Source organism: Motacilla alba, chromosome 1 (assembly GCF_015832195.1).
Source record: "Motacilla alba alba isolate MOTALB_02 chromosome 1, Motacilla_alba_V1.0_pri, whole genome shotgun sequence".
Lineage (NCBI taxonomy): Eukaryota > Metazoa > Chordata > Aves > Passeriformes > Motacillidae > Motacilla > Motacilla alba.
The window spans coordinates 14574420-14601448 of NC_052016.1; the positions used below are offsets into that span (position 1 = coordinate 14574420).

At 35.4% G+C, this 27029-nt stretch overlaps 1 protein-coding gene across 3 annotated transcripts in view; it reads right to left on the reverse strand.

Moving 5' to 3' along the window:
- Positions 1–27029, reverse strand: part of CADM2 (cell adhesion molecule 2) — a 584066-nt gene that overhangs the window by 191265 nt on the left and 365772 nt on the right. For 2 of the 3 annotated variants that reach the window (XM_038154029.1, XM_038154046.1), the window contains exon 2: positions 11780–11806. The exons of the other annotated variant lie outside the window; for it this stretch is intronic. In XM_038154029.1, coding sequence (XP_038009957.1) covers positions 11780–11806 — 27 coding nt within the window. The remainder of the gene's footprint in view (positions 1–11779; positions 11807–27029) is intronic. 3 annotated transcript variants of the gene reach the window in all.

Genomic DNA, 27029 nt, shown 5'->3' on the forward strand with positions numbered 1-27029 from the left:
TATAATGTCAAATAATGCCATGAGTGCCTGGGGGGAAAAAAAAGAAAAGGAAAAAAAAAGAAAAACAGAAAAATACATATAATAAATTTAAAGTCCTTTAATGAGGTACTGATAAGCTAAAGAATGTGACCAAGAGGCAAACAGGAACCATGGAATGGGATTTACAACATATGTAGCAGATTGGAATGCTCTGGAAGATAGATATAAGACACTTCAGGAATTAAACACAAAATGGTGCAAAAACCAGGAAATGTCCAATAAAGTCTTGAAAGGATACACAGCTAGTCCAAACACAATTCTGCTGGCACAGAGCACAATTATTTTATGTACTTAGGATACAGATGAAGTAATGACATGACTACAAAGTTAATAAAAAAATTATGGTAAGAAAAATACAAAACCCCACTTATCAGGAAATTATTATTTATGTAGTATAGATATTTTATGTGAGATTAGAAATTTTGTTGTTGGGGTTTTTATTTTTGTTTTGTATCTCATTGCTTGCCTTTTTACCACCACCAAACAGCATTACACTTGCTAAATATCCATGTCTTGACCAAAAAAACCCAGCTAAAAAATCCACCACCAAGTCACCTTGTGGAGATTGGGAAGGATAAGAGAATTTATTCCCTGCAAATGACAAGGAAGAGGTGAAATCTAAAAGTATCATTCACACAGAAGAGGGCTAATGCATCTCACAGAAAGTGCTGGACAATCTTTAGGACTGCAGTAATAGAAATGAGAAAAAATCCCCATGTACTTGGGGATTAAAAATTGAAACTTCAGCTATACCCCAGAATCTCATTAGCTGAGAACAACCGAGCAAGAAGAAGACACATTTTCTGATTTATCACTGGATGAGTATGAATGACCAATATGGAGCAGCTTCAAGGGAGGCAGTTAAAAGACAGTTGAAGTATTTCTGGTAGATGTAGGAAGGCTGGATAGAAAAGATGCAGTGAATTCCAGGTAAAACACTGGATAGTTTTCTGCTCACTTCAGTCAACAGCAGCCAATTCACACCATGACACACTGGAAAAATATTATCCTGAAAATAGAAGAGACTGAAAAATATCTGTCTGTCTGCCAAAATGACAACTGGAAGAAAAAAAATATGGATCTGTGTTATTCACAGTGATAAAAAATTACATGTGAGAAGATGCATATAATTAAAGATAATCTTGACAAAAGAAAAAGTTATGTGAATATGCTGCTTCTGGAAATTAGAAGAGTACACCTGTCATTGTAAGGGAAGGGTTCAGAGTTTCCCTAATGAAATTACCAGCTGAAGAGGAGGACAAACCAAAAATCAAACTAACCAACCAACACCAAACAAAAACCAACAAATCCTTTTCAGAAGAATGAAAACAGAGGAGAAAATATGTGATACCTATAGAGATTGGTCTTGATGATCAAGAATACCTCCATAGCTGTTCATGTTCAACCTGCATTTTAGAAATAGCCAAAGGGCTTGAATACTGTTACTTCAAGAACTCAAACAAACTCACATCTTTTGGGAAACATGTGAACATTTTTCAGGTAAAACTGACAGCTTTGCAGCCAAAATCACTGATATTACATCTTCTTTAGAGTAACTGTGACAGCAAATAACACTTTGCTCTTCACAGAAGCACTAAAGAAAGTAGAATTTATTTTTAAAAAGTAAAGTTATTAAAATAGTTGTCACTAATTTACGCAAATGAATGGATATATTTTGGAAGATATTTAGATTAGATCACGATGGCAGGTGAATAAAGGAAGACTATTTACAAGAGCATGTACAGACAGGACAAAGGGGAATGGCTTCAAATTAAAGAGAGTAGGTGTAGATCAGATATTAGGGAGAAACACTGGCCCTTGCTCACTGCTGGTGTCTCAAACCTCAGAAACTTATCTCAACATACCTCCAAGGCCCACTTTTCCTCTCCTTGAAGAGAGGGAAAGCCAAAGGTCAGGGGAATTTTCTACTATGTCTCCTCTGGAAAAGCATTTTTACTAGTCTGCCTTTTGGGGAATATTTATTGTTGGAGTGGGATGGGTAGTCCATTACAATAATCATCCAAAAAATTGAATTCTGTAAGAGGAGGCAAGCCACAGTAGGGAAGCCCATTCATTCTATTAACTTCTGTACATAACATTACATGAAAAGAACACTGAATTATTAGCTCATTAGCGTTACACACTTTTAAATTCCTAAAATGCAAATGGACATTAATGCAGGGATTGATATTCTCCGTTCATTTCTGAGCTTCTATTTGAAAAGCGTTAGCTGACACACTTTACATTTCCAGAAATCAATGATGAATAAACAACATAAATACTGCTCCCCAAAACAAATGAAAACAGCTATTTCTGAAGGAAATTAAGCAATGAAACAAAGGGTTTTTCAATGACAGGCTTTTGAATGAAAAAGGAAACTACACAAAAAGTTTTTCTACTTTGAAAAACTTAGTTATGTAAATTGTTTCTTCATTCTTCAACTAAAATAAATCTTTTTTCTCCTGATACACCACACACAGCACATATAATGTATGCATATAGAAATAAGAATAACTATCTGAAAACAAATAGGAGAGTCACCTTTCACAAAAGAAAAAGGGCTGAAGTATTCTCAGTACCAGCTAACAAGAGAAGACTGAGTCTGTGGGAAACCAGCTGGATGCATTCCATGTGCACAGGTATTGACATAAATCAGGAGTTTATAGCCTTATCTTTGTTTTCATCCTTTAAACCAGATTTTTGCAAACTGGCACTGATTTCAACAAGACACATGGGGACCTGCAAAGCCTAGGAAGAACCTCCACTGCTGGCTGCTGCAAAGGCCAACTGCACTATTCCTTTCTGTGGCCTTCTGTCTAGTGTTTCCCCCACTCCTGAAAGCTACGCTCAATTTTATTTCTAACTCCTTAATTCTCTTTCTCATTTCCCTCAGAATGATTCTTGTCAAGTTTCAGTGTTTTAAATATTTGCATCATATTCTTTAAACTTAGAAGACTAAGTTGAAATCATGACTTTCAGCTAGTAGGTCTCTAGGGAGACCATGAACAGAATACTGAAACAACAAATTACAAGATCCAATATTTACAGTGTTATGGGTAGTTCTGCTTTGGGTTTTTTTTGGGGTGTTTTTTTTTTTTTAATTACTGCATGATATTAATCTATTAGTTACCTATTTAGCTTCCAGATCTGACTTCACAGAATCATAGATTCATAGAATCAGGATCCTAAAAAGAAAAATGTGAGTTTTCTTTCTTTTCTGGAGTGCTGGTACTTGCATACTTTGAGTTGCAGCAATCTGTGAAGAACAGACTCATACATCTGTTTGGCTTCTTGGGAGCCAGCAACAGCTTCCAAAACATAAATGGCAGAGGTTCCTTTAAAAAATTTGCAATTATTTGCAATATTCCAAACAGAGTTTGGAGTTCTTTCTGGTTCTTTTATATGAGCTGAGAAGATGCATAAAGACAATGTGATGTTGCCAGCTAGTTTTTTATAAGAGATGAACTTCACTTTACCAGCTTAACAGAGAAGGAGAGTAGTGATTGAGGATGTTAATTCAGAATCAACAATTTAAGGTGCATGGTATACAAACTCTGAGTATTTTTCTCTCCTTTGTCTCTAATGATTCTTCAGACCTTGTGGTTAACAGGCCAACATAAATCATCCCACAACCATCTCTAATCACAGCAGATTTTTTTAAATAGTAGTGTATGAACAGTACAGGAACAAAAATCCCTCCAAAGCACACTGCTCAAGTGTTTTTCACTACCTTTCCTTTACATGCAGCCCATAATTAAAATGTGAGGAAGACCTTGAAGTTGTTAGCCCTTGAAAGAATCCCAGAGGAATGCTGAGCATAATGCTTACTTACAAAGAACTAGAGATCCCTGTGAAACTATGACAGCACACATGAAAAAGTCTCAGCTGATTAAGGCCTTTATGCTTCATCCAAGAAACCAAGATAGAATTAACATAAACCCACAAATGGTAGCAGTGATGGTGAATCCTCAGCCATTTAAACACTGTGTGTTTCACTGACCACTAAAGTAAAACAAATTCTCTGAAGATGTGATCCCATACAGAGATTTAAGGAACAAATCTTGAGATCTGACCTAATGTGGAGACTCATTATAAGCCCTCTGGTTTTCAAAAGAGGATTTGAGGAAAAAAAAATTCCTTATACTTAAAACACTTTTTTCACTTCCTTTTGTTATAAAAGCACACTGAACAAAACCAAGCCTGAAAGAAAAGTCTGTATTTTTAAAAATGTCTATATCTTCAGAAATATAAAAATCAGTGACCATGAGTTTAACCCCTATATCAACTGTTATCTTTTCCCCTGTATTTCAGTATTGCTATCAATATCCTTTTCTCTACATGAAATTTTGAAAAAATAAATCCGAAATTTCAATAGAAGCTGAGAAATTTAGATATTTAGGACAAAGAAGTTGACAACATGCCTCAGAGCAGCAGCTCCAACCAATTGCCAGATATTAGGCACTCATGCCCAACAATTCCACAGGACGTAGAAAATATGATGAACTCGTCTTGGGAACTCACTACATCCTTTTGATTGTGCCTAAATCAACAGTCTAGACTCTGAAGCAAAGTGTTTTGTCTGACTGGAATCTGACAAATTACTTAACAGAGGCAGCACACAGCAATATGTGTCTGAAATGCAATTCACTGCCTTTGGAAATTCTTTGCAGAAAGTCAAAAGGGCTCAATGCTCAAAACCATGACCAGATTTACAGCAGCGCATCCATTCAAATAGCAAATAAAACAACCACATTTCCAGCAGAGTTCTATTCAAGTACGGCAAGCTCTCCTAATACACTGCTTTTGACAGTCTCACGTGCTTAACAACCAAATGAGCACAGACAAATTGAAAAAAAAAAAAAAAAAAAAGGCAATCAGAATTTGTATTAACCATTGTGGAGGGAAGAGTGGCCTATCTGAAAGTTGATAACCAGGTCCACCTCAGAATGAAGCATCCTCCCTAGAGTCCCTCTCCCACAGCTGTGTTGCACTTCACAAGCATGAAAACAGACATTGTCCCTATCCCATCCCAAATTCTTCTGCACTGGCTAAAAAAACCATTTAGTCAATGAATGACTGACACATTGGCTCAGTGTAGATGCCTCTCAAAAAAGGACATGTTAACAGCAATAGCCTGCCCCTACAAATCTCATTTCAGGGGTGCTTTGTACCTCCTTTGCTATTTTTGTGCTGTTAGAGCAGCACTATTCCATAGTAACCTGCAACGTTAGTGAGTGTTATATGATCACAACCGTTAATACTGGGATTTTTTGCATCCATTCAGGAAAACAGAATAAAATGCATTAAAAACTGTAAAGAGGACAAATAGGCTCATCAAACTGCTGCTTCCAGAGCTGCTCCATCTATAAAATGAAAAGCTGATTCATGTTTTTTGGTCTCTTTATTATGTGGCAGGACTTGGGAACTTGAATGGCAGAACAATTCTGGCAGAAACTACAATGGTGAGCATTTTGACCTCGTACACATGACATCATGTGGAAATCTCAGCTTTCTCAATATTGGAAAGATCTTACAGATATTAGGGTAAAGTATTTCCCAAGTATAATTACAAAGGGTAAATGGCAGTCAGCAACTTTGTTAAGAACTATTATCATCACCAGCTTTTCTCCCTGAGGATCACTGCTGGAGTTTGTAAGGAAGAAAAAAGGACAGGAACGTATTTTGTGAGTTTTTTAAAAAGCCCTCCAGAACTCAGGCAACTGCTTTCTCTCCTAAATCTTCTAGGACAAAGGGCATATATATATGATATACTTAGGTAGATTTGCATGATTTTTGAGACATAATTATAATGTCTTATATTATCTAATGGAAAACTAAACCATGAAATAATCTAGTGTCTTGATCTAGTGTGAATTTTGCATTTAAGAGCATATTAAAAAATTCAACAAGACCCAATACAATTTTAAATTTAAACCTTCACAGTCCTTCTGCACTCTTAACATGGTTATTTTCAAAACTTTTTCACTTTCAAACTTTTCTGGCTTTTTGTTTCTCTGTGGACTGTCTTCAAAGACAAGGTTGAAATTTGGTTCTACATCACCACTTTCTTCCTCATCAGAAATGCTGAATATGAGAAAACTCTGATCCTTAACATCCATGAGAAATCATGGAGGAAAACTGAAATCCGTATGTTACAGCCTCACAAGTTTAACCAGCGGACAGAATTTAATCCTTGGAGGAAAGCACAGGCTTTATAAACTGGAAGTAGTGACTAAACTACAGGGGAGGAAATACCAAAGAGACAGTAAAGAAATGGTTATAAAGGCTACATTGGCTTTGTTATTCTCTCTGAAAGTACAATCACTTACAAATACTAAAGGTGCTTTTAATACCTTTAAGTGACATATGAAAATTCTACCTTTAGAAGTCGAAACTGTACGTTGAATAAAAACATCATACGATTTTTACAAAGCAGAGCTCCTCTACTTCAGTAGCACTAGAATATCTGAAAAATTTCAATCAGGTTTCAAATCCCGCTATGCTACTACAACAGTCTTGGCAAGCTTTTGTAATGACCTTGTAGTAAAGGTGGAATATGACAGGTTTTTATTTCTACATGTCTCGGGGTGAAAGCTTATAACCATAAATAAATGCTCTTCCAAACTACTGATTTATGGAGTTTCCCCAGGCTCTATATTGGATTCACACTTTCAACATCTATACACTTCCACTTGTTTGCAACTTTTGCCATCATATGTTGCAGAATGTCATTTTTTGCAGATGATACCCTGAGTTAGCTATTCTTCAAAAAAAAAAAAAAAAAGGAAAAAAAACAAGAAAAAAAGCAACAGCAAGGCTTATGCCTGACTAACTGCCTCAGTAAACTGAATAGCTGAGAACTTTGTGAAGATAATGCAAATAAGAAAAAGAGTAGGTTTTGGGTGTCTTTGTGTACATTTATTTCATCCTGCTTCTTACATGGACAGCTGCTGTGTTACTGACTTAATTCTATGATTATTTTCTGAATGAGAAATATGCCTAGCTAATCACATGTACTAAAGAGAGGACTTAAACTGGTAGGTTTAGATCCTGTAGGTCTTGCAATTGTGCTGACAATTTCTGGCCAATACAATTTCTCCTGGTTTGCATGGTTTTCAATTAAAACTCTAGTGTTAATGAAACCTATTCTTTACCTACATATTTACAAACATACTTATGTAGAATATACACAATAAATTTTATCATATGATGTGAGAAAACCAAAGATGGCTGGGAAGAACAGGACCAATGATGAAGATCTGGTGAAGTCCAGTGAAAGAAATTGATTCTTAACTAAAATACAACGTGAGTAATTGCACAACTATCCAGGCAATAACAGAGTATGTTGGATCAAAACTCTTCACACGATCCTTCCTGACTTAAGCTTTAAATAAGCTGATACCAATTTCAGTGACATAATGAGAACAAACAGAGTAAATCAAGTGAATAAAGTCCAGAGTGATTTTTACCTCCTGGATAAGATGCTTTTAGACAGTGCATCAACTGCTATGATGATTTATATTACAGACTGAGATGTAAGCCTTAAGTAGCATTGTTAAAGCTAAATTTAATCTTATTTTTCTGAAGGAGAATCAGTCTCGTCTTTTAAAAGTAAGGCAGAAACAATGTACTTCTGCATTTGTAGAAGAAATGACTGAAAGAAAGAAATGCTTTTCCATGGTTCTTAAAAATAAAGAGTTTCTTTTGGATACAGGTGCAATGAAAGTCAAGAAAAAGACACAACTCAAAAATACCATGGATATCCACCAGGCTACAAAAAATAGTCCTGTTATATCCAATTTGTGAGGCAAATGAGCTAGCGTTCAAGGCACTTACAGTACCTAAAACTGTAATACTAAAATAGAAAGAAAATTTTGACGGTATCTGCCATTAAAAGGACGTTCCCTAGAACCATCAGAAGTACAGCTTTTATGTCAGTTTTTAAGAGAGAATATAGCATTGTGTGGGTACTACAGAAGTATTTTGCTATGAGAAGCAGTGGCACTATGATACAGATGGTATTTGCCCTGAGAAAATATTAAAAATAGAGTTTCGTACACAGCTAAAATGGGAGAAAGAAGAATGTCAGAAATAGTTACCAATCCAACAGGTCTTTATAAAGATTGGATTGTATGAATCCTGCAAAATTATGTGTGGTCTTTATAAAGATTGGATAGTATGAATCCTTGCATCTCTGCAAGAAGTCTATTCTTGGGGACTTAGGAATCTTCTTGGAAATACCACCATTTCTAATCTGTGACCCAGAGGAGAGTTAGGAAGAGAAAGAAATGTTCTACTTCTACACAAGCAGATAAGAAGAGATCTTTCTGAAGAGCTTGCTTTCCCCTCCTGCCATAGAAGTTGGCCTTTATGTTCTTTTTTTTCTGTTAAAGAAGTTGCCATAGTCATCCCTCAGTATTCCCAATCAAAAAAAAACAAAACAAAAAAACAAAAAAACAACACAACAGCAGTGAAAAGTGCCATCAAACAAGCAAAAAACCAACAAACCTCACAACCAACATTATCAGAAAATCTGACTTATGCTTTGAAGAGTTAAACACCAATTGCCTAACTACAGGAGGTTTGGGACAGTTCTGGCAATAACTTTTTAATAGCAGATGACCCCGAGTGAATAAAAAAAGTGAAAATGAGGAGCACAGAACTTTATTCTTCAACTAATTACATTTGAATGAAGACACTTGACCCTCTCTTCCACTTGCTGGCTGAAAATTGACACATCATTAGCCGATCTGGTAAGACCATCGAGGCTAGAAACCATTGTTAACTGCTGTCAGAAGAGATCTGAAACAACACTGTCCCAAAATTGTCACAATAGCCCTCCTTAAGAGGTCAAGGCAGTCTTCTAACAGGTGCTCTGCTAGAGGAAATGTTCATTGATAGAGATCAAGTTAAACAAATCTCATGCGTTAAGAAATGGTCCCTAAAATATTCATGCACTGAAAAAAACCCCTCTGATAGCCTGAGATTTTCAGGTGGCATTTTCAGTTTCTGCTTCACCAAATTAAGTACCTTAAATGACCATTTTCATGTTCCATTTTGCCCCTCCCTTCACCTTTTCAAACCCTTCTGAACTAGACTTCTTGGAAATGTCCCAGGTATTCAGCCCATAAGCATCCTGCAGCAGCATCTGCCCAAAAGTCCAAAGGAAGATCTGTCCTGTGCAAAATCCAAATATTTACCTACTCTGGAGACCACAAAAAACTTCATGCAGCTTCTTCTAGGTCATCAAAAGTCTAAGAAAGAAAACCATGGTAAAATCAAGCAATCATAGTGCAAATCTATCCTGGAGCTGTGAAATCCTTGCGATACTTCAATTTGACTGGATGGCTGTGAGCAAACATATTTAAGTGGGTTTTACTTACAGGGTAGCTCAGTCCAAATGACCTGCAGACCAGATGACCTTTCAACCTGAATTGATTCTAAGTGCCTCAAAGCAAGGCTAAAGTAGAGAGTTCAACAGCTGTTTTACAGCACTTAATACAAGCAGTCTTTGATAAAGACTGAGAAAATACTTCAGGAAATGGCATTGAATGCAATGTTTGAGAGCAAAGGCTCTGTTGTTCAGTTTACAGACAATCCCACAAGGAGGGGGAGGGAAGCGGAGACCAGCAGCAGTTTTCCCATGCTAACAATGCACAAACAAAAGACAGGTGATCCCACAGAATATCATTTAATAATGTGCTCTGGAACTCTCAGATCTTAGGGTAGGGATGAGGTCAACTGTGCCTTGCTGAAAATGGCAGCATAAATTCCAGACTTTCAGAAAGGAAAGATGAAGACCCATACATAAGAGCAAAGACATAAAGGACTGCTGGATTTCATATTATAAGTGCCAAAAGAGAAACTCCTCCTGAGAATTCTCTCAGTTGTGAATTGATGTTTCCAGTGCCATATTAGAGAACTGTTTCCCAGTTAAGTGTTAGACTTGAAAAGGAGGAACAGACCTTTTTTTACTGCTTAGACAGAGTAATGATAAAAGCAGTAAGGCATCATCTACTTCATGTCTTCCACCACAGGAGATCATAAAATAGGTCCTATGCTTTTGGTAAAAGACAGAACTATTGCAGGACTGAATTCCTTGTGGATATTGGGTGCTTTCATCACAGGGCTGTTGAGCTCCAAAGGAAAAGCCCACAACTTCTTGAAGGCACTGTGCAGCTGAGCAAGAGATCTCCAAAGATAACGCGGATCACAGTGTCAAACCTCTTTCAGTATACAGAGTTTCAGCTGTGCATTCAATATGCATGTGCACTTTTAAAATGAGGGTGTGTTAATGCTCACAGATGAGTGGTACCCGTGAGTAATTCTGACTCATCCTACAATTCCTATGCCTCCAGGGCAGTTTCTGTTTGAATGGCAAAATATGGGACTATCAGATTATCATTGAATACTGATGAGATTGTGTTTATTTGTGCTGAAATGTCGCTTCTGTAGATGTTGTTTTGGTTTGGGCTTTTTTTGTTAATTATGAAGGTCTCAAAGCCTTGACCACTGTTACACAGCCCCGCAGCTGCACACATAACAGTACAGAAAGGAGTAAAGCAAATTTTAAAGCATGCATGGGCAAATAGATGAATTTGATTTTGTTCACTCCCCTCATTCATGTCACCCAATGCATGCAAAGTTTCTGATAAAAATATCTTACAAAAAGCCATGCAAGGGTTTAAAAAAAAATACAAACCTGAGCTGTATTTTAATCATTGTTTAATTATTCTAATTCGTAAACACTCTCAACTGGCTGTATTTTCTTTGATTATTATTATTGTTCTACAACCTCAAGCTAAGCAATGTATGGAATTGAACTTTGGAAACCTTGTGAATCTTGACTTCCAAAATACATGTAAACCATCAGAGATTTTTACCTTAAAATCTGATGTTTAATTATCAGACAACTCAAATTTATCTACCAGAAATAATATAAAAATGATAGTAAAATACATAGTCTCATGATTTTCTATGCAAATATATGTTCATACATATAAATGCACATGCATCTGTATATATAAGCACATGTGCATTGATTTATGTGTATCTGTAAGTCGAAATACACCCCTCAGGTTACATTTGCTACATGACTGCTTCGTTGAAATTCAGGAAATGGTTTACAGCACTGCTGACCTTACATGATTAGTTCTGAAAGGTTTACTTCTTTGTCACACTGATTTGTGGCAATCACCTTGCTGCTCTGAAGCCATAAATCTCTGCAGATATCATAGTACGCCTTTCTATATATTGGTATGCTATCAGGAACAGTGATGATCATTTATACTAGTGTGAAAAGACAGGAAATGCTTAGGAGACACTTAGGAGTTCATTGTTCTCTGTTCAGATATTTATGACTATGACTAGAGATAAAAAATATAAATTACATTTACATATTTATGAGCATTTTTATGCAATATCTTCATTTCGATTAAAATGCCATCAATATCCCTACATTACTATAATGCAAGTCAGACATCTAACTACAATGCACTAAGTTTTGTCTTTTTCCTGAAAACTTCCCAAATTAAAGCAATTAACAAAATACAGCATGAGCAGTGCTGATTGATAAATAATGCATTTAGGTGTAAATCCAAAATTGTAAAGAACTAATCTATCATACCATAGGACCTAAAGATTTTTTTCTTTGTTTGGAGAAGCAGAAACAACCTTGGGAGAAAATGCGTGGGCTGCAGAACCATGCAATGCAAATTGAAGGGTGCAGGCAGAAACTCACCTCTAGCTTTGTTCTTTGTAGCAGCCACTGGAAGCAAGGAAAAGATTGCACAAGAAGAAGAGAACAAAGATAGATTAGACAGAAGTTTGAGCAAGCAAGAACACAGAGAAACTTCATCACTATCGATTCAAAGCTAACAAACACCGTTTCTAAGATTATTTGACCTATTTATTAGAGACACTGCTGTGCTGTGAGAGAGTTCAGATCTATGATTCTGTCAGAAACCCTGCATTGAGAAGTTGGAAAATACACCAGAATACTCACTCAAAAAAAGCACACTGAGGACTGCAGAAAAATCACGGATCATTAGTCACAAGCAGGTGAGAGCACATGCACACACATTAGTGAATTCTAAAACTTAAAGCACAATTTGGCTTGCTAAAAGTACATTCTGAAGAACCTAACTCTTATGTCATCCCCTTGCTCCTATTTCTTGAAACATCATTTTTCTGTGAAGCTGATGTAAATAAGCATCAGTTAATCTGCAGATACTCCAGTGATTTATAATCTGCTGTACATTCACTATTTTTCTTCATTGAAACCTATAACTTCAGATTGTTCTTGCACCCTAATGGAGCATGCAAACCAAAAGGAACAGATGATATTTTAATCAACAGTAACCAATGCTCAAACTCACAGAAACAGGGACAGACGCTACAGCCTTCCTTGAGTATCCTGAATCCACACAGTTTCATGCTGGTAGTTTTTCATGCCCAGCAGGATAACAAAAACAAACACTGTAGTTTAAAACGTTTCACTAACAACCACACTATCACCAAAATAAACAGAACCATTATTTTCTGTTTTCTGAGGCTCAAGGATAATGTTGTTGAAATAAAATATTACTCAGAACCCAAAGTTAGAATGGAATCACTCTCTTAATGGAAGCAATTAAATTACTCAAAAAGATGCCATCCAAACCTCTCTAAATTCTCAAGCACACTCTGAGAAGGCATTCATTCAAGAGCATCTCCATGAAAAAAAACCAAAACCCAAAAAAAACCCCAAAAAACCACAAAATATGTAATTCTTCTTCTGCTAACCCTTCTTGTAGGGCAGAACTACCTTAACAATTCAAAGGCAGCTAAGCTTGAGACCAGAAGACATTAAAGAAAAGGAGAAAGACCAAACCCTTTTCTGGTGGCTTTGCTTCTTTTGTTCATATCTAAAAGGCTTGTTTGCTTGATTTGTTTCTTTTTGGTTTTGGTCTAGTGTCTCACCAGTCAGTCTTTAAAATAAGCAAGGAGAGCATAGAAGTGAAGACCAAGTGGCCATATATGAAGAAATTGCTGAAAACCTGAAACTTTTAACTTTAGGAATGCATAAAAATGTCAGCTCCCTAGCTGCCTTTTTTTTTTTTTTTAATTCAATTTTTTCACTGGTCCCTCCTTTACGTCCAAGCTCACCATTGTGACTTGTCAACATTCTCCTTGCAGTGAAAACAAAAGAAAAAAATCTGCTTTGGGGAGGTACAACGAGTGCAGATGCTTCTGCAGAGCTCTTTCCATAGGGCTATTTAACAAGATGTATTCAGCTGCAAAACTGCCCGTAAATCTTACACACACTAAAAATTGCTTGTGTAGTAAACAAAATTAATGATGCCATTCTAATTTTATAAGAAGTGAACAGTTTCTCCTTCATGCAAATCTAAGTTGATAATGAATGCACTGAGTTCATCAACCTGTTCATTTTATTACAATTCCCTTTTTTTTTTTTTTTTAAGTCTCGGGAATTACCTCTACACAAATGTGTTATCACTTCTAGCCAGAATAATCATATAAACTTAACAAAGGTCTGGAGAAAACACTATCTCCTTGTCCCCACCAGAAATTTAAAAGCAACAAGAGACTTTGTACTTAATTAAACAGAAGAAAAAAAAAAGTTTGTGTATATATATAAATACATATATTAAAAATATATATACTTGAACTCTTCAGAATATATATAAACACAGTTATATGCATATGTAAGTTATATAATTTATGCATATGGACACATATAGGCATGTATATTAAAAGAACCCACACATTCCATGATGAGACAGCTTTATTTTGAACTGTGTGCACTAGACAGAGAATTATTACCTATCAGTAAATAAAGAAAAGTATTAAATGAGATTGTACATTATAATTGGAAGTAGGACAGGTTACTAGGCTTGTTAGGCCAATTATAACTCTCTGCAAACCCACTAATAGAGGACTAGATGACAGTAACCTTCTTAAAAATGTCATGTTCAATACTTGTAAATTTTCCCATTGACAGCATGGTCCAATTAGAAGTCAATTCATAAAGTTCAAACTGCACAACAGCCAAATTAGCTGAAATGGTCATACAAAATATAACTCTGCCTACAGAAGGCAACTAGCTGCAGCTGTTTCCATCTTTCTGATACTTAGCATGAAGGAAAATTCCCTTTCATTGCTATCATTGACTAAGTTTTTCTTTTTTTTCAAAGCTGAAAGAATTTTCCTCTCTTCTCTCTTTACTCACATTGTCACTCTGTAAGAAGACAATTTTCAACCTATATACATTATGTTTGCAAAAATTTACCCATCTCTTATTCTTACATGAAAAGCTATAGAAGACAAGCATAGACAAGTGTTTTGAATGAGCATCATCAAGACTGAAATTTAGCAGAGGGAAGCAGAGATTTTGGTTGGAGCATCAGATATGGGAAAACTCAGCTTTTTATGCCCCATGTCAGTGACAAAAGACTGTAGGTTTCAACAAATAACATCACAGTCAAAGAATTCACTTTTGCTTTAAATCTCCAGCAAGTCAGTTGATTTATCTACATTTCACACAACACATTCTCTTTTTTACCACCTAGACTTCCTTGCTTGCTGACAAAAGAAAGGAACTCTTCAAAGCAGTGAGTCTACCTCACCTTTAAGTAATATATGTATATATTACCATATCAGGACACTGATTTGGAACTTCTGTAATACAAATCAAACAGTTTAGGACTGGCCAGTAATTATTTTCGGGCACAACATAACCTAAAATCTGCTGTATATGTCTGGCATACTTTTTTTTTTTTTTCTGAATTAAGCAGACAATCAATAAATGGATAAAAAGGAATTACTTCTGATATTACCCTATGTTCAGGGATATCTGTAAAAAAAAACATTTATAAAGGCACTTTTCTTTAGCAACCCTATCTTGTCTTTCTTAGGAAAATTATTCTGGACAGGAAGGCATATTAGAGAAAACTGTGAACAGTCACCTTTTTGGAACCTAAAGAAAATTTTTAAAGACCAGAGAAGAAAGAAAGACAAAGCAGGTATGCTGGTTTTGCATTGGAGCCATTAATGGAAGTGACTTTCTAAGAGAAGCTGCTCGCAGTTTCCTCCGTGTCCAACAATAAAAACAATCAGTAATGAGCTTGAGATGATGACAATCTGTTCAACCACTGAGAAAGCTGGACATGCCTCTGTGTTAAAGATGAAAAAATCCTGGGAAGCTCTCTTTTCTTCCATCCTGAGAGCAGGGAACCAGGCTGGCCCGGCCCCCATCTCAGCCAGGTCACATAACAATCTGCAAGCCTCAGGCAAGACAAACTCTTTCTGTGCACAGCTAAGATTTGCAGACCTTCAATCCTCCCTCTGTTGAGAGAAAAGGACAGAGTGAGAACATGTAGAGGAACAACATGAAGACACCAAGGTTAGTGAAGAAAGAGTCAAGTCCCAGATAGGAGGGATGAGGAGATGCCTTGATTTTGGGGATTAAATCCTCTAGAAAGCTATGGAGAAGAATCAATACATCAGATTCCTTTTCCCTGTAACTCGTTAAAAGTACAGGGAGATGAAGTGTTCCAATTGTAAATATGAACAAAGGCCTCCATGCTGAAGCAAGCAGATGTTGAAGTAGCTGTGATCTCATGAGAAGTTGGAACAGAGAGAGAGAAAAGTGATGAATACCCTTTCACCCCCAGAGAGAGAAGATCTCTGTTCTCAGACATGAAGATGATCTCAGAGATAGATGAAGAAAACCTTTGCTCTTGAACAGCTCATCTTTAAAATAGTACCCAAAACTTGACATGGGTCATAAAGACAGCTGTGAGAAAACTTTGAAAGATGGGAGGGACTTCACAATTGAAGATACACAGGAAACTTATTACTTGTGGAAATTGAAACGATGAGAGAACTGTTTTCTTGTGGAGAAGTCTCCATAAATTGACAAGAGGGACTCCTCTCCCTAAGTGCACTGAAAAAAGACTATTCTAGAAGTGACAAACTGACTGAATTGTTTCTGTACATTGTTAGTGGGAAAGGAAAGGTTGTAGGGGGGAGGAGAGGTGTTCTAAAGGTTTTGAGTCTTATTATTCTTTCTTTCAGGTACTCTCAATAAACTTTTCTTTATGCCCTTTTAAAGTTTTGAGCCTGCTTTGGCTTCCTTCTAATCCTATCTCACACTAGGAAATGAGTAAATAAATTCCAGTGGGTGCACTGGCATTTGGCCAGCACTGAACCCACCACATTAATTGGTGCATTGGCTGGGAAATCTCAAATTAGTGAACCAAAACCACTACAGTAGGAACAATGACCATATTTTCAGAAGTCAGGTTGAAAGGCATGACAGAGCTACTAGATTTCTAGGTAAGGCTGAGAAATAAATCTCCTCTATTTTCTCTAGCAAGGTTAAACAGTATTGTATTTTTGAAGGCTCTTGCAGTCACAGCATATGTAAAACAAAAGGGTTGGCCACCAGGGAAAGGTCTGTGAGTGCGGGCTTCACAGAACAGCAAGAACCCAAGGTCAGTGATCTCAGGGGAGTCTCACTATGAGAGATCCAGAAAAGAGGAGGAAAACTGCCAGGTGCAGCTAAATTTCAGAGAACTAATATTTTTAGGGCATTTTTAAATCAGAAAAGTAATCCTCTTGTAGCCATGCTGTTGAAACAATCTTTTAAAAAATCATTGCCTTCATGTAAAAACTTAGATTCAAATTTCAAAAACCCTAATATACCCTTGCTCTCAAATATCAATAGTATATTGTGCTTTATTTTCTGTGATACATCTTTCTGACTTCTTTCTTTTTGTATGCCAACAATTGTTAAATTACATTCTTTGATAAATGGTGGCTACAAGTTGTTCAATATTTTCTCCACACTCAGCCGCTCTACACTGTTCAATTTTGTAGACACTTTTAGACAGATTTGATATAGCTTTTATTTTATTTTTCTCTTATATGTGATTTATTATTCAATTTGGAGTTTTGTCTTTTGTCTTTGGAGAAAACCACATCCTTCCAATTACTTCAATAGCTCAATAAAATAGAAAAAGGGAAAAAAGCATTTCCCCTGGATATCTAGCTCACCTAACCTTTTATTTAAAAAAATAAGGGGAAAGAAAAAAGCAAAGTGAAAGGTTTGAGGTCAGTCTTGTTTTCATTTCACCTATTGGATGCACTAAGATCACAGATACAGGAACAAACAGTAAAATATTTAAATTTTATGAGTAAATACTCTATTCAAGAAAAAACACATTTATGTCAAGAAAGTCACATTTATGAAGTACATTGAATTGATTTTCTCCCAAATTCAGTAACCTACAATTCCAGCAGTTCTGGAGGTCCTCTCATCTTCAATAAGAAATTAACACATCACCAGTCTCATGGATGCATTTATTCATCTGTATTTTTACTCCAGTCTTAAAGTCTTTTAGGAACATGAGAAATGATCAGAGAAGCAGCATAAATAAACATCCCCCACCTCACAAAGGAGGAGCAAACAAACAACAACAACAACCAACAGCCCTGTTCCCCAACACATCCAATATACAATTTGGAATACCTTTTTTCAAAAAAAAAAAAAAAACAAAAAAAAAAAAAAAAAAAAACAACAAACCAAAAAACAAAACAAACACAAACAAAAAACCTAGTTATTTTTACACTGCCAACATTTAGAGATTTCTTTTTAATGTTAGCATCATGATGATGACAATAAGTGCATTTTTTTCCCTTTGGATAAACGAATGGATTATCACTGATCATTTAGGTCACCTAAATGCCAGCTCTGAATCTTTGACTGGAAAAGCTCCTCTGTGTGACAGAAGGCCTTAGCAGGATCATTTCCTGCAGAAAATAATTCAAATTATTAGGCTCTCGCAGACTAGAGACCCATTCAAACAAAGATATTCACATGTGCTGCATTGCAGAATCCTTCCCACCCTCCTTTTCAAAACCAGCATTTTCCAAAACCACTGAAGGAGAAACAAACCCCCACCATGACCTGAAATTCATGGTGGCAATTTGAGTCTCCTGAACTCAGGAAGACATTGCTGCTTAGACTTGAAAAGTGGCCAACAGATGACACAAAAACATGGGATTTAAATTTGTTTGCTTCTGATTTTCTGATCTTTCCCTTGTTTCGCTTTATTGCTATGCCTTTGCATTTTATAGTGAATATCATTTTTGTATATAAGTTCTGCATACTCGTCTCATGGAGATTCCTAAAATATCAGATGGTGGCATTTGCAGATATAATCAGAATGCATATATTCCTAGATAAGCCTTCCTCTCTTTATGTATATAACCATTAAAAACTGTGCACTCATGCATCTGTAACTAAATGGAATTCAAACACGTGACCTTCTTTTATTCTATTTATTCTGTGTTCTATCTCTGCATCATTCTATCTACAACACAAGTTCCCAAAATGACATCAGCTAATTTCCCTCAGAAACATAAAATAGTCTTGAAGATACAACTGAAAAAGGGAAAAATGCAAATTGGAAGGATTTTGAGGATGTCAAACACTGAATCCTGTGGGTTTGAAGTATCATGAGTTATCTTTGGACCCCTTCTAACAGATTGCCTAATATAGCGTTAAAACTTTTGGTGATGGGGGACTTCAAAAGCTCTCCAGATCATCTCTTTTTAGAGCACAATTTTCTCTCTCAACAGTAAATTGCTTTGCTGTGATATATCTTAACCACTATATGTAGGAGAATGGTGCAATTCCTTCACCCTTCTCATACCTTCCAGGAGTTCAAATTACAGAATGCATACTTCTTTAATGTAACTCTTTGCAAACCTGAAGATTTATTATTCCTGTTGTATGCTTAAAAATAATCTAAGCTTTCTCAAGATAAGTTTTCTAAGTTGCACTTTATTGCCTTCCTCAGTTTTGAAACTGTGACTAGATTATCACATGTAACAACATTTATTATGCAATACTAATCACAAAATATTGAAAAACACACAGCTCCATTTTCTTTCTGAAAAGTAGGGTATAAATATAGTAATTTTGTTCTCAGTACTCATTATGACTGGCATGATGGAGATCAGCAGAAGCATCTTGTAATCTAAACATCACTAGAGTTCAGGATTCCAGCTGTAGCTGATTCACATTAGCAGCTGGAAACACATAACACAGTATATTACAGGATAGTGAAAATAGAAGATAAATATAATCATGCCCTAAAGCGTCCTCTTAAAAATATTGAGATAAGACTATTTGGGCATCCCAAAATGCCAACTTTATGCATGTTTTAATATAGCTGGACATGAAAATTCTACAAGCAATGAAAGTTGCTACTAAGCAATTTTATCATAAGCTCGGTTTACATAAAACATCACAGAAATTTCACTTGCAAATCAATAATTTAGCTCACAAAGACGAATAAGAGTATGTTTTAAGAAGTATGTATAAAGACAGCTCTGGAGTAGTAGAATTAAGCACTGCAATAGGCTGTAAGCAGGGTTTTATCAGGCAGAGGTACAAGACCTCAGTTCTGCTCTTAGATCTCTTTCACAATTATTTTAAAACTTAAAACAAATATTTGAAAAGCTTTAATATTCATTCATCCATCCCTTCAAAAAAGCTATGAAAATTGTTAGTCATACAGAATGTGCATACACACAAACATGTCCAGATTCTGTGTTTTTGTCAGGTTTCCCAGAATAAAGAGGAAGGAAAAGATCCTTCTTGGAAACACTTAGCAATGTGTTTGTTTGTCAGCAGATCAATACACACAAAACATCTCAAATAATTTTTCCCAATCCAAGAGCAACCTGTGACATTAATGTCTCACATAGGTTTGTTTTTTGATGAAGTATATGCTATCTTACATTATCACAAATAGAAATTTCCCGGATCTACTATGCTCATATACATTCCTTTCTGGTCACAGTCCACAGGTCTGCTAACCCACAAAAGTTTAAAGGTTCTTGTATTTGAAAATAAGCTCCTCTGCAACCTTAATGAAATAAAATAAATAAATAAATAAAAACAAAGAAAACATCATAAACAAACAAAAATCCAAACCAAAACAAACAAAAACCCCAACCAACCAACCAAAAGATTCTTGTACCATTCAGAGCAAGGAGCAATGCAGGCAGACAAACAGCTGGGGTTCTCTTTGTATTACCTCTGCTTACAACTGGATCATCTACTGGAAGCTCTAAGTTGTTCATCAAAAGACAGCTGGCGGTTTTTGCATGGTTACTTTCCATATTTATTTATTTATTTATTTTAAACTATAGCCTTTTGTATCTCTGTATAAGAAGTGTTACAACACAATCATACAGATAATCTGTATGAAATGCTTTCTTAATAAGGTTAACCTATATATTAAGGACCACTGGGGCAATGCTTGAAGCATGTAGAAACAAGCACATACCTTAAAGGGCAGACAATTAAAATCTTGAAAAACAAGATTTCTTTTTTTTATTCCTCAAATATTATCCATTTATACTTTTTCAGATATTAAGAGACAAACTTAGATAACTGAGAAGACTGATAAAAAAATACCATAATAAAGTCAGTGCAGAGCTCCAACAACTGGATTTTCTTAGGTTCAAACGGACATCTATGACCTAAATCTAAGAAGATTTGGAATTTCAGATCCATTAACAAGTCAAATGTTGTATTTTTCAGACCCCTAAATACAAAAAATATAACCCCTTATGCCAAAATAGTACTAACCACAGTCAAATGACTGTTTCAAACACACACTTTGTCATTTAACCTCATAAACATGGGAGGAAAAGACATTCAGTTCTATATTATTTATTTATAGTCGATATCTCAGTTTAGATAATGGGGAACATAAGGTGAATCTTTCAACTCTATCATAATGCTATTAGTGAACATTGGAAAAAAAACAACCAAACAAAACAAAACCAAAAAAACCCCCAAAATCTAGCATTTTAATGTGATTTACTGTTGTTTTTTCTACTTTTTCCTAACAGTTAAAAAAACACAGGTAAACATTTTGTCAGCCAATATTAAATTTGATGCCTCCTTGGCAAGACTAAGTAGGACTTTTGTAGATTGGCTGAGACATGTAAATGAGGAATTATTTTTATAGGAATTCACAGTCCAGAGATAAATTTCATCCTTACTATTCATCTTTTGACCTGACACCATTTCACATTGCACATCTGAAATTTCAGCTGACTTAGTAATCAATTACTTATAATAAAAAAACAAAAACCAAAACCAACACTATTTCATTTCCTGTATATAGTTCTAATCCTATCCTAAAATTTTAAATATATATATGTATATGTGTTCTGGATATATAAACTAATAGAGTCACTCAGCTATTCTACAATTTTCTCACAGTTATGAAAAATACTACTGAAAATTCACAAATCAAAGAAATTAACAATTCCAGACTTAAGATTTCATGCCCACTTTTCCATATAAATAAACACAAGCCAATAATTACGATGAGATGGATGAAGAAATACCAGAATCTATGAACATATATATCTGCACATTCAGAGTACGAAAACTCATAAAACAGCCATTATGTTTTTCAGAGAGGAAAAAAAAAAAATCAATTCATAATTTTAAACATTGTTTAGAAACCTTAGAAATTGAAGTTTCAAAAAAAAGCTATACTTGTTCCACATATTGTACTTTTAATATTGACAAGAGGCCCATTTTGGTTTGCTCTGAGCATTAAGCATATTTCTATTCCTCCTTGCATGATGGTGTCACTGGAATGAAATTGTTTGTAGGTAAGAATCATTTATGAAGTGATCTAATAGCATATGTACACATTGGCCATCACTCAAAACCAGAGCAGATACATCTCATGGACAGCTCAGTTTTGCCAGAGAGTCACCAAAATAAGGATTTATTAGAGAAGATCTTTAGTTGAGAGTGTATTCAGAGTGAAAGTGTAGTCAGCACAAGCAGCCAGAAAACAGACACATCAACAATGGTCCATGGACCACTATTGATGCAGCACCAAACAAGAACTTCTAAGTGACTGCTACAAATAAATGAAGGGAGAAAAACAACATTCTGCAAGTTCTGCTGCTTTGGTGGAATGAAAAAAGAAAAGACTGAAGGATTTTGCTGTGTATGTAGCACAGGATCTTTAAAAACTGAGTCTAGGACAGGTGGTGAGTTAATATACTAAGCTAAGTTGAAAATTATAGACAACAAAAAAAAAATAAAAACAGTTCTTCAAAGCAAAAAAAAAATAAAATACAAGGAAGTAAAGAAAGAAATGTGCACAGTCAATTAAAAATGAAAAATGATAATGTGGAAAGATGACAAGATGAAATATTTTCAAGAAACTTTTTAATAATATCACAAAAATATCATTTTAGGAAATTAAAGTCTAAGTCTAGTCAGAGTGATTATTTACAGAAAATTATGTTATTCCTCAGGTAATCCTCTTAATTACGATGTAGGAACTAAACTATTCTTACTACTCCTACAATGATGAATGTGTTGTGGTAATGAAATGATTTGTGAACTCTGTACATTTCTGAATTGTACAGCAGCTGCCTTTGAATCTTCACTGTACTTTGACCCCCAATGTGAATTTTATAACGTGCTAAAAGGACACACTCCAGGCAAATAATTTCTCAAGGTATTCCTCAGTAACGCAGTCTGAAATCCTACTGAAAAACAAACAAACAAATCCCAAAAAAGGATACACACACACAACCTCCCTATCCCTCACTGCTCCAAACACCAAACTAGTCTGCAAGGCAAATGAACAAGATGCTATTGGGTATTTCTAACTCGTTCCTTGACATTTCTCCCAACGTGCATCTTCTAGACAACATTATTACACAATTATGCTGAGCTAAACAGGTACATAGACTCCCTTTAGAGGAGAATTGTGTTTCCACCCAGTGTCTAGATTCGATCATCACTGGAAACTGAGGAAATATTTTGGAATGCCACCCATCGTAGCACAAACACAGCACAATAAAAGATGCCGAGCAAAAGAACACAAATAGGAAGGTAGTGTTGCTATTTTTGCCTGGCTGTCAGGGCACAGCCCAAAGACATTTGTAGTTCAGTGAATGAGAACAGAAAAAACTCTGTCTGTTAACAAGCGCCCTGCAAGAGTCAACCAGATCCTTAACAACTAAGTGCATAGCTCAGCAAATACTACAGGCATGCTCTTGCCTTGCACACCTCTTGGAGCTCACCAAAGCAGACAGGAACAACAGAACATCCTCACTGTTATCCCAGGAAACTAAAGAAGCCTTTCAGGGCCATTTCTCATACCTTCAGCCACACAACTTCTTCCCATTCAGCACAATCCTTGCAGTTTAGAAGAAGTTTGCACATGCAGTCAATCACAGCATAACTAGAAACTGGCAACACAACTATGACTACTCCTCCTTAAAAACCTCACACGCCTTCTCTTCAAAGGGATTTATGAATAATGGGAACTAAATAATTCATGGCACTGCAGATGCCAGTCCAAATAGCCTCTTCCTTTTTAAGGTTTCAGTTTGTAGATGTGTGATCAAAAGCCTTCATCAGTCATGATAGTGGCATTTGTACTCAGTCCAAACAAACCGTATTTGCATCTGAATGTTTTCCATTGAAATGAGAGACGTAATATGCAAGCCAAGTTCCAACTAAAAGGCGTTTTATGCTATTTAAATTCAGTCAAATTAAAGGCTGAATGCAACCTAAAAGGTCTACTCTCAGAACAGTAATTTGACACATCATAAATAAGACGCGTGTTTTTTGTTAAGAGGTCCTTAGCACTTGGCTGAAAATTTTACACAGCATCCTAACAGTGCTGCCTCTTGAGGGATAATAGAGGAAAATCCTATATAAAAAGGAAGGAAGTAAACAGAAAACCCATTGGCAAGTAGTGCAAAGGTTTAACCTACTCATACACAGCTATGTGAAATCACAAAACCATTTAGCTTGGAAAAGACCTCTGAGATCATTGAGCCCAACCTTTAAAATCAAGTAAATAAAAGCAGTTGCTCTGTCAAGGCAACACCAGCATGAAAGGTCTTGCCACTACATTTTTAAGAAAATAGGTACACCTTGGACACCAAATTTTCACCCTGTTTTATTAATCCTATTGATCAATAAAGTGAGGATCACTGTTTGCCAGGTCCATTGCTCAGGTTTGCTACTCCACTGCAAACTACAACAAGAATCCCTCAAAAGAATTTAAAAAAAGGAAAAAAAAATAGTCCACAAAGATCTCAATTAGCAAATGGAGAAGAATTTTACGTCAGCAAGGGAAAAAGCTGTAGGATTAGATTAAAATTCTTGCTCTTGCCAAGGGGAAATATATACAACTCTCATAAATTGAGGTCAATACTAATTTTAAAAAGACTATTAAGAGCCTAGAATGTCCTGAAATGAACCTTAGTGGGGATAAACAAGATAATTCTTTTAAATTGTCATGGGGGTTTACTGTAAATCCTTCACATTTTACCTTTTGTTTGTCCTAAATTTTTGTGAGAGACTCTGCCTATTGTATTTAACAATTACATGTTTTGATGAAAGAAAGAAGAAAAATATTATGTATGACCTCAAATCAAAACATTTCACAGGTCAGTATTTTTATTTGAAGTCCAGCTTTTTAAGAGTTTTTTCCTGTTTGGTTGGCTTTATAATTTTTTTTTAAGGAAAAAATATATAATTTTTATTTGCAGATATGAGAAGCACATGAAACAGTTATCCAAAATATATTATATTGAAGTCTTAAAGTCCTTAAATTTACTTTAGTAATTAGTATATGTACCATACTTGAGACACACTGCAAAGAGCCCAATGATGCTCATATTAATTAATACACAATCTATTTAAATACTTAAGTAATGCATGATTTTACGGTAACACTAATTTTGAAACAAAGACTTTATGTAAACAAAAGGTAGTAGGAAGAAGAGGAATGTACTCCAGGAATGAGACTATTCCACAGGTTCTCTACAGACTTCTCAGGAAAACAATAGGGAATGCATTGTGGCAGACTAGCACAACATAGCACCAACTCTGTGAATGCTAATGAGTAAAGCCAAGGAAAAATGCTGCAGCATCAGATATTGGAAGATGACACTGATGGGGGCAGATGTAGAAAAATTATTATCAACTTCAGACCCCCTAGAGCAGCATGAATGAAATCACATCCTTGTGTTCTGGGAAATAAAACAGGCAACTTGGACAGAAATAAAGACAGCCTTTAATTATCGAAAAGTAAATTGGGAGCAGCCCATGATAATTCAGAAGTGGCGTTATTATAGAACACAATGCAGAGTTAATTCAGAAATCAGTTTGTTCAAAAGCATCAACAGCTGGATTTAATAATAGACACAATGAAGTAAAGCTCAAGACAGGAGGTTATTGAGCAATTTCAATCACATTATTAGATTTACAACTACACAGCGGCAAAGAATCTGTAACTTAGAGTTATTTAAATAAAGGAAAACAATACTTTGGATTGATGAGCTCCAAGAGTGTCAAGAAATGAACCTTTACAGCATTATTTTGTCCAGTTGTGTTTCAGAGATCTTTTGTTATGCTTTTACCATGCCAAAAGCTAACTTTCCCATTACTTCATCACTTTAAAAATAAAACAAATGCTGTCTTGTCACAAGACCAATATATAATCTGAATGAAAAAAATGCTTAACACCAAAAAAGGCACTACTCTTATTCATTATAAATGAATAAATATAATTTATATTTGCTTATATTTCCTTCAGCTAATTCTCTTATTGTCTTTACTATTTTATAATTGAAGCACATGATTATAATTGGGAAAGCATGGAAAGAGCACAATCAGTTTATCAAATGATTATAGCCAATGCCATAGGCAAACCAAAAATAGTGGATGACTGCAAGATTAGTCAAATGACTGAATAATTTATTAAGGGTCATAAACTGAACTTAGTGAAGCATATGATCAAATTTTTCATATAAAAGTAAAACAGGTAAAGGAAATACCGTAGTGCCATAACTTGTTCTGCATACACCAGAAATTAACAGTTTAAAGGTTTTGGGGTTTTTTTTGTTGTTTTTTTTTTTGCGTGTTTTATTTGCTTTTTAAAGGAGAAGAATAAGATAGTGTTGTTCAGGCAAACCCAAGCCTTACATCTTTCTAGTTAACCACAAATCTTTACAGCTAAAAATATACTTTTAGAAATATTATTTTGTCCATCCAGTTTAGTTTCTGATGATCACCTTAGTACATCTGGTAAGTGATGTTGTGAAAACAGGCAAATCATAATAAGGTGAACACCAAACACTGATGCTCTAAATATTAGGTCTGCCTAAGAACAGACTGACAAAAACTAAATACCTAAACCAAGTTTGGTGATATTGTTCTGAAGTCAGGGAATGGATCAAGACAGACACAGCATCTTGACACCCTGCCTGTTATCACATGAAAGATAAATATTTCTAGTTTCTCTCCTCATATCACTATGAAAACCACATAAACACTTGGTTAAACTGTCAGGAAGCACATTAACAGTAAAATACATTCTCATGCATGTACTGATTCCCAGTAAGGAAAAAAAAAGTAGCTCTAAGATAAAAAGAATAACATGGAAAAGATGATGCTTCAAAGAACAATTTCTGAAACCTACACAAACATTATCTGAAAACTGTTTTATTCCACCTTCCTTCTCTCTGCTTTAACCCACAACTGAAGTACACATACAGAAAAGAGAGATTACCATGGCATTTTCTTTGCTTAAACAATATTTTGACAAGTTTCAGTTCATAACAATACTTTCAATAAGAAAAAACAAAAGAGCTTCTATAGTCAGCACATTGTCTACTAAGCTACATTGAGAACCAAGTACTCTAAGCTGAATATTGTTTCAAACTGCAATTTCAAATTGGATTCCCTTCAAAGAAACAAAAAGAATGCTGACAAAAAAAGTGTCACTCAAGGTAAAATGCTGGTATCAGTTCTGTGAGAAGCTGTCAACCAGAAAGTAACACAAGTATAAATATTTGGGCTCTAAAACAATTTATGGCAAACATACAAATGCTAAATCAGTGGTTTT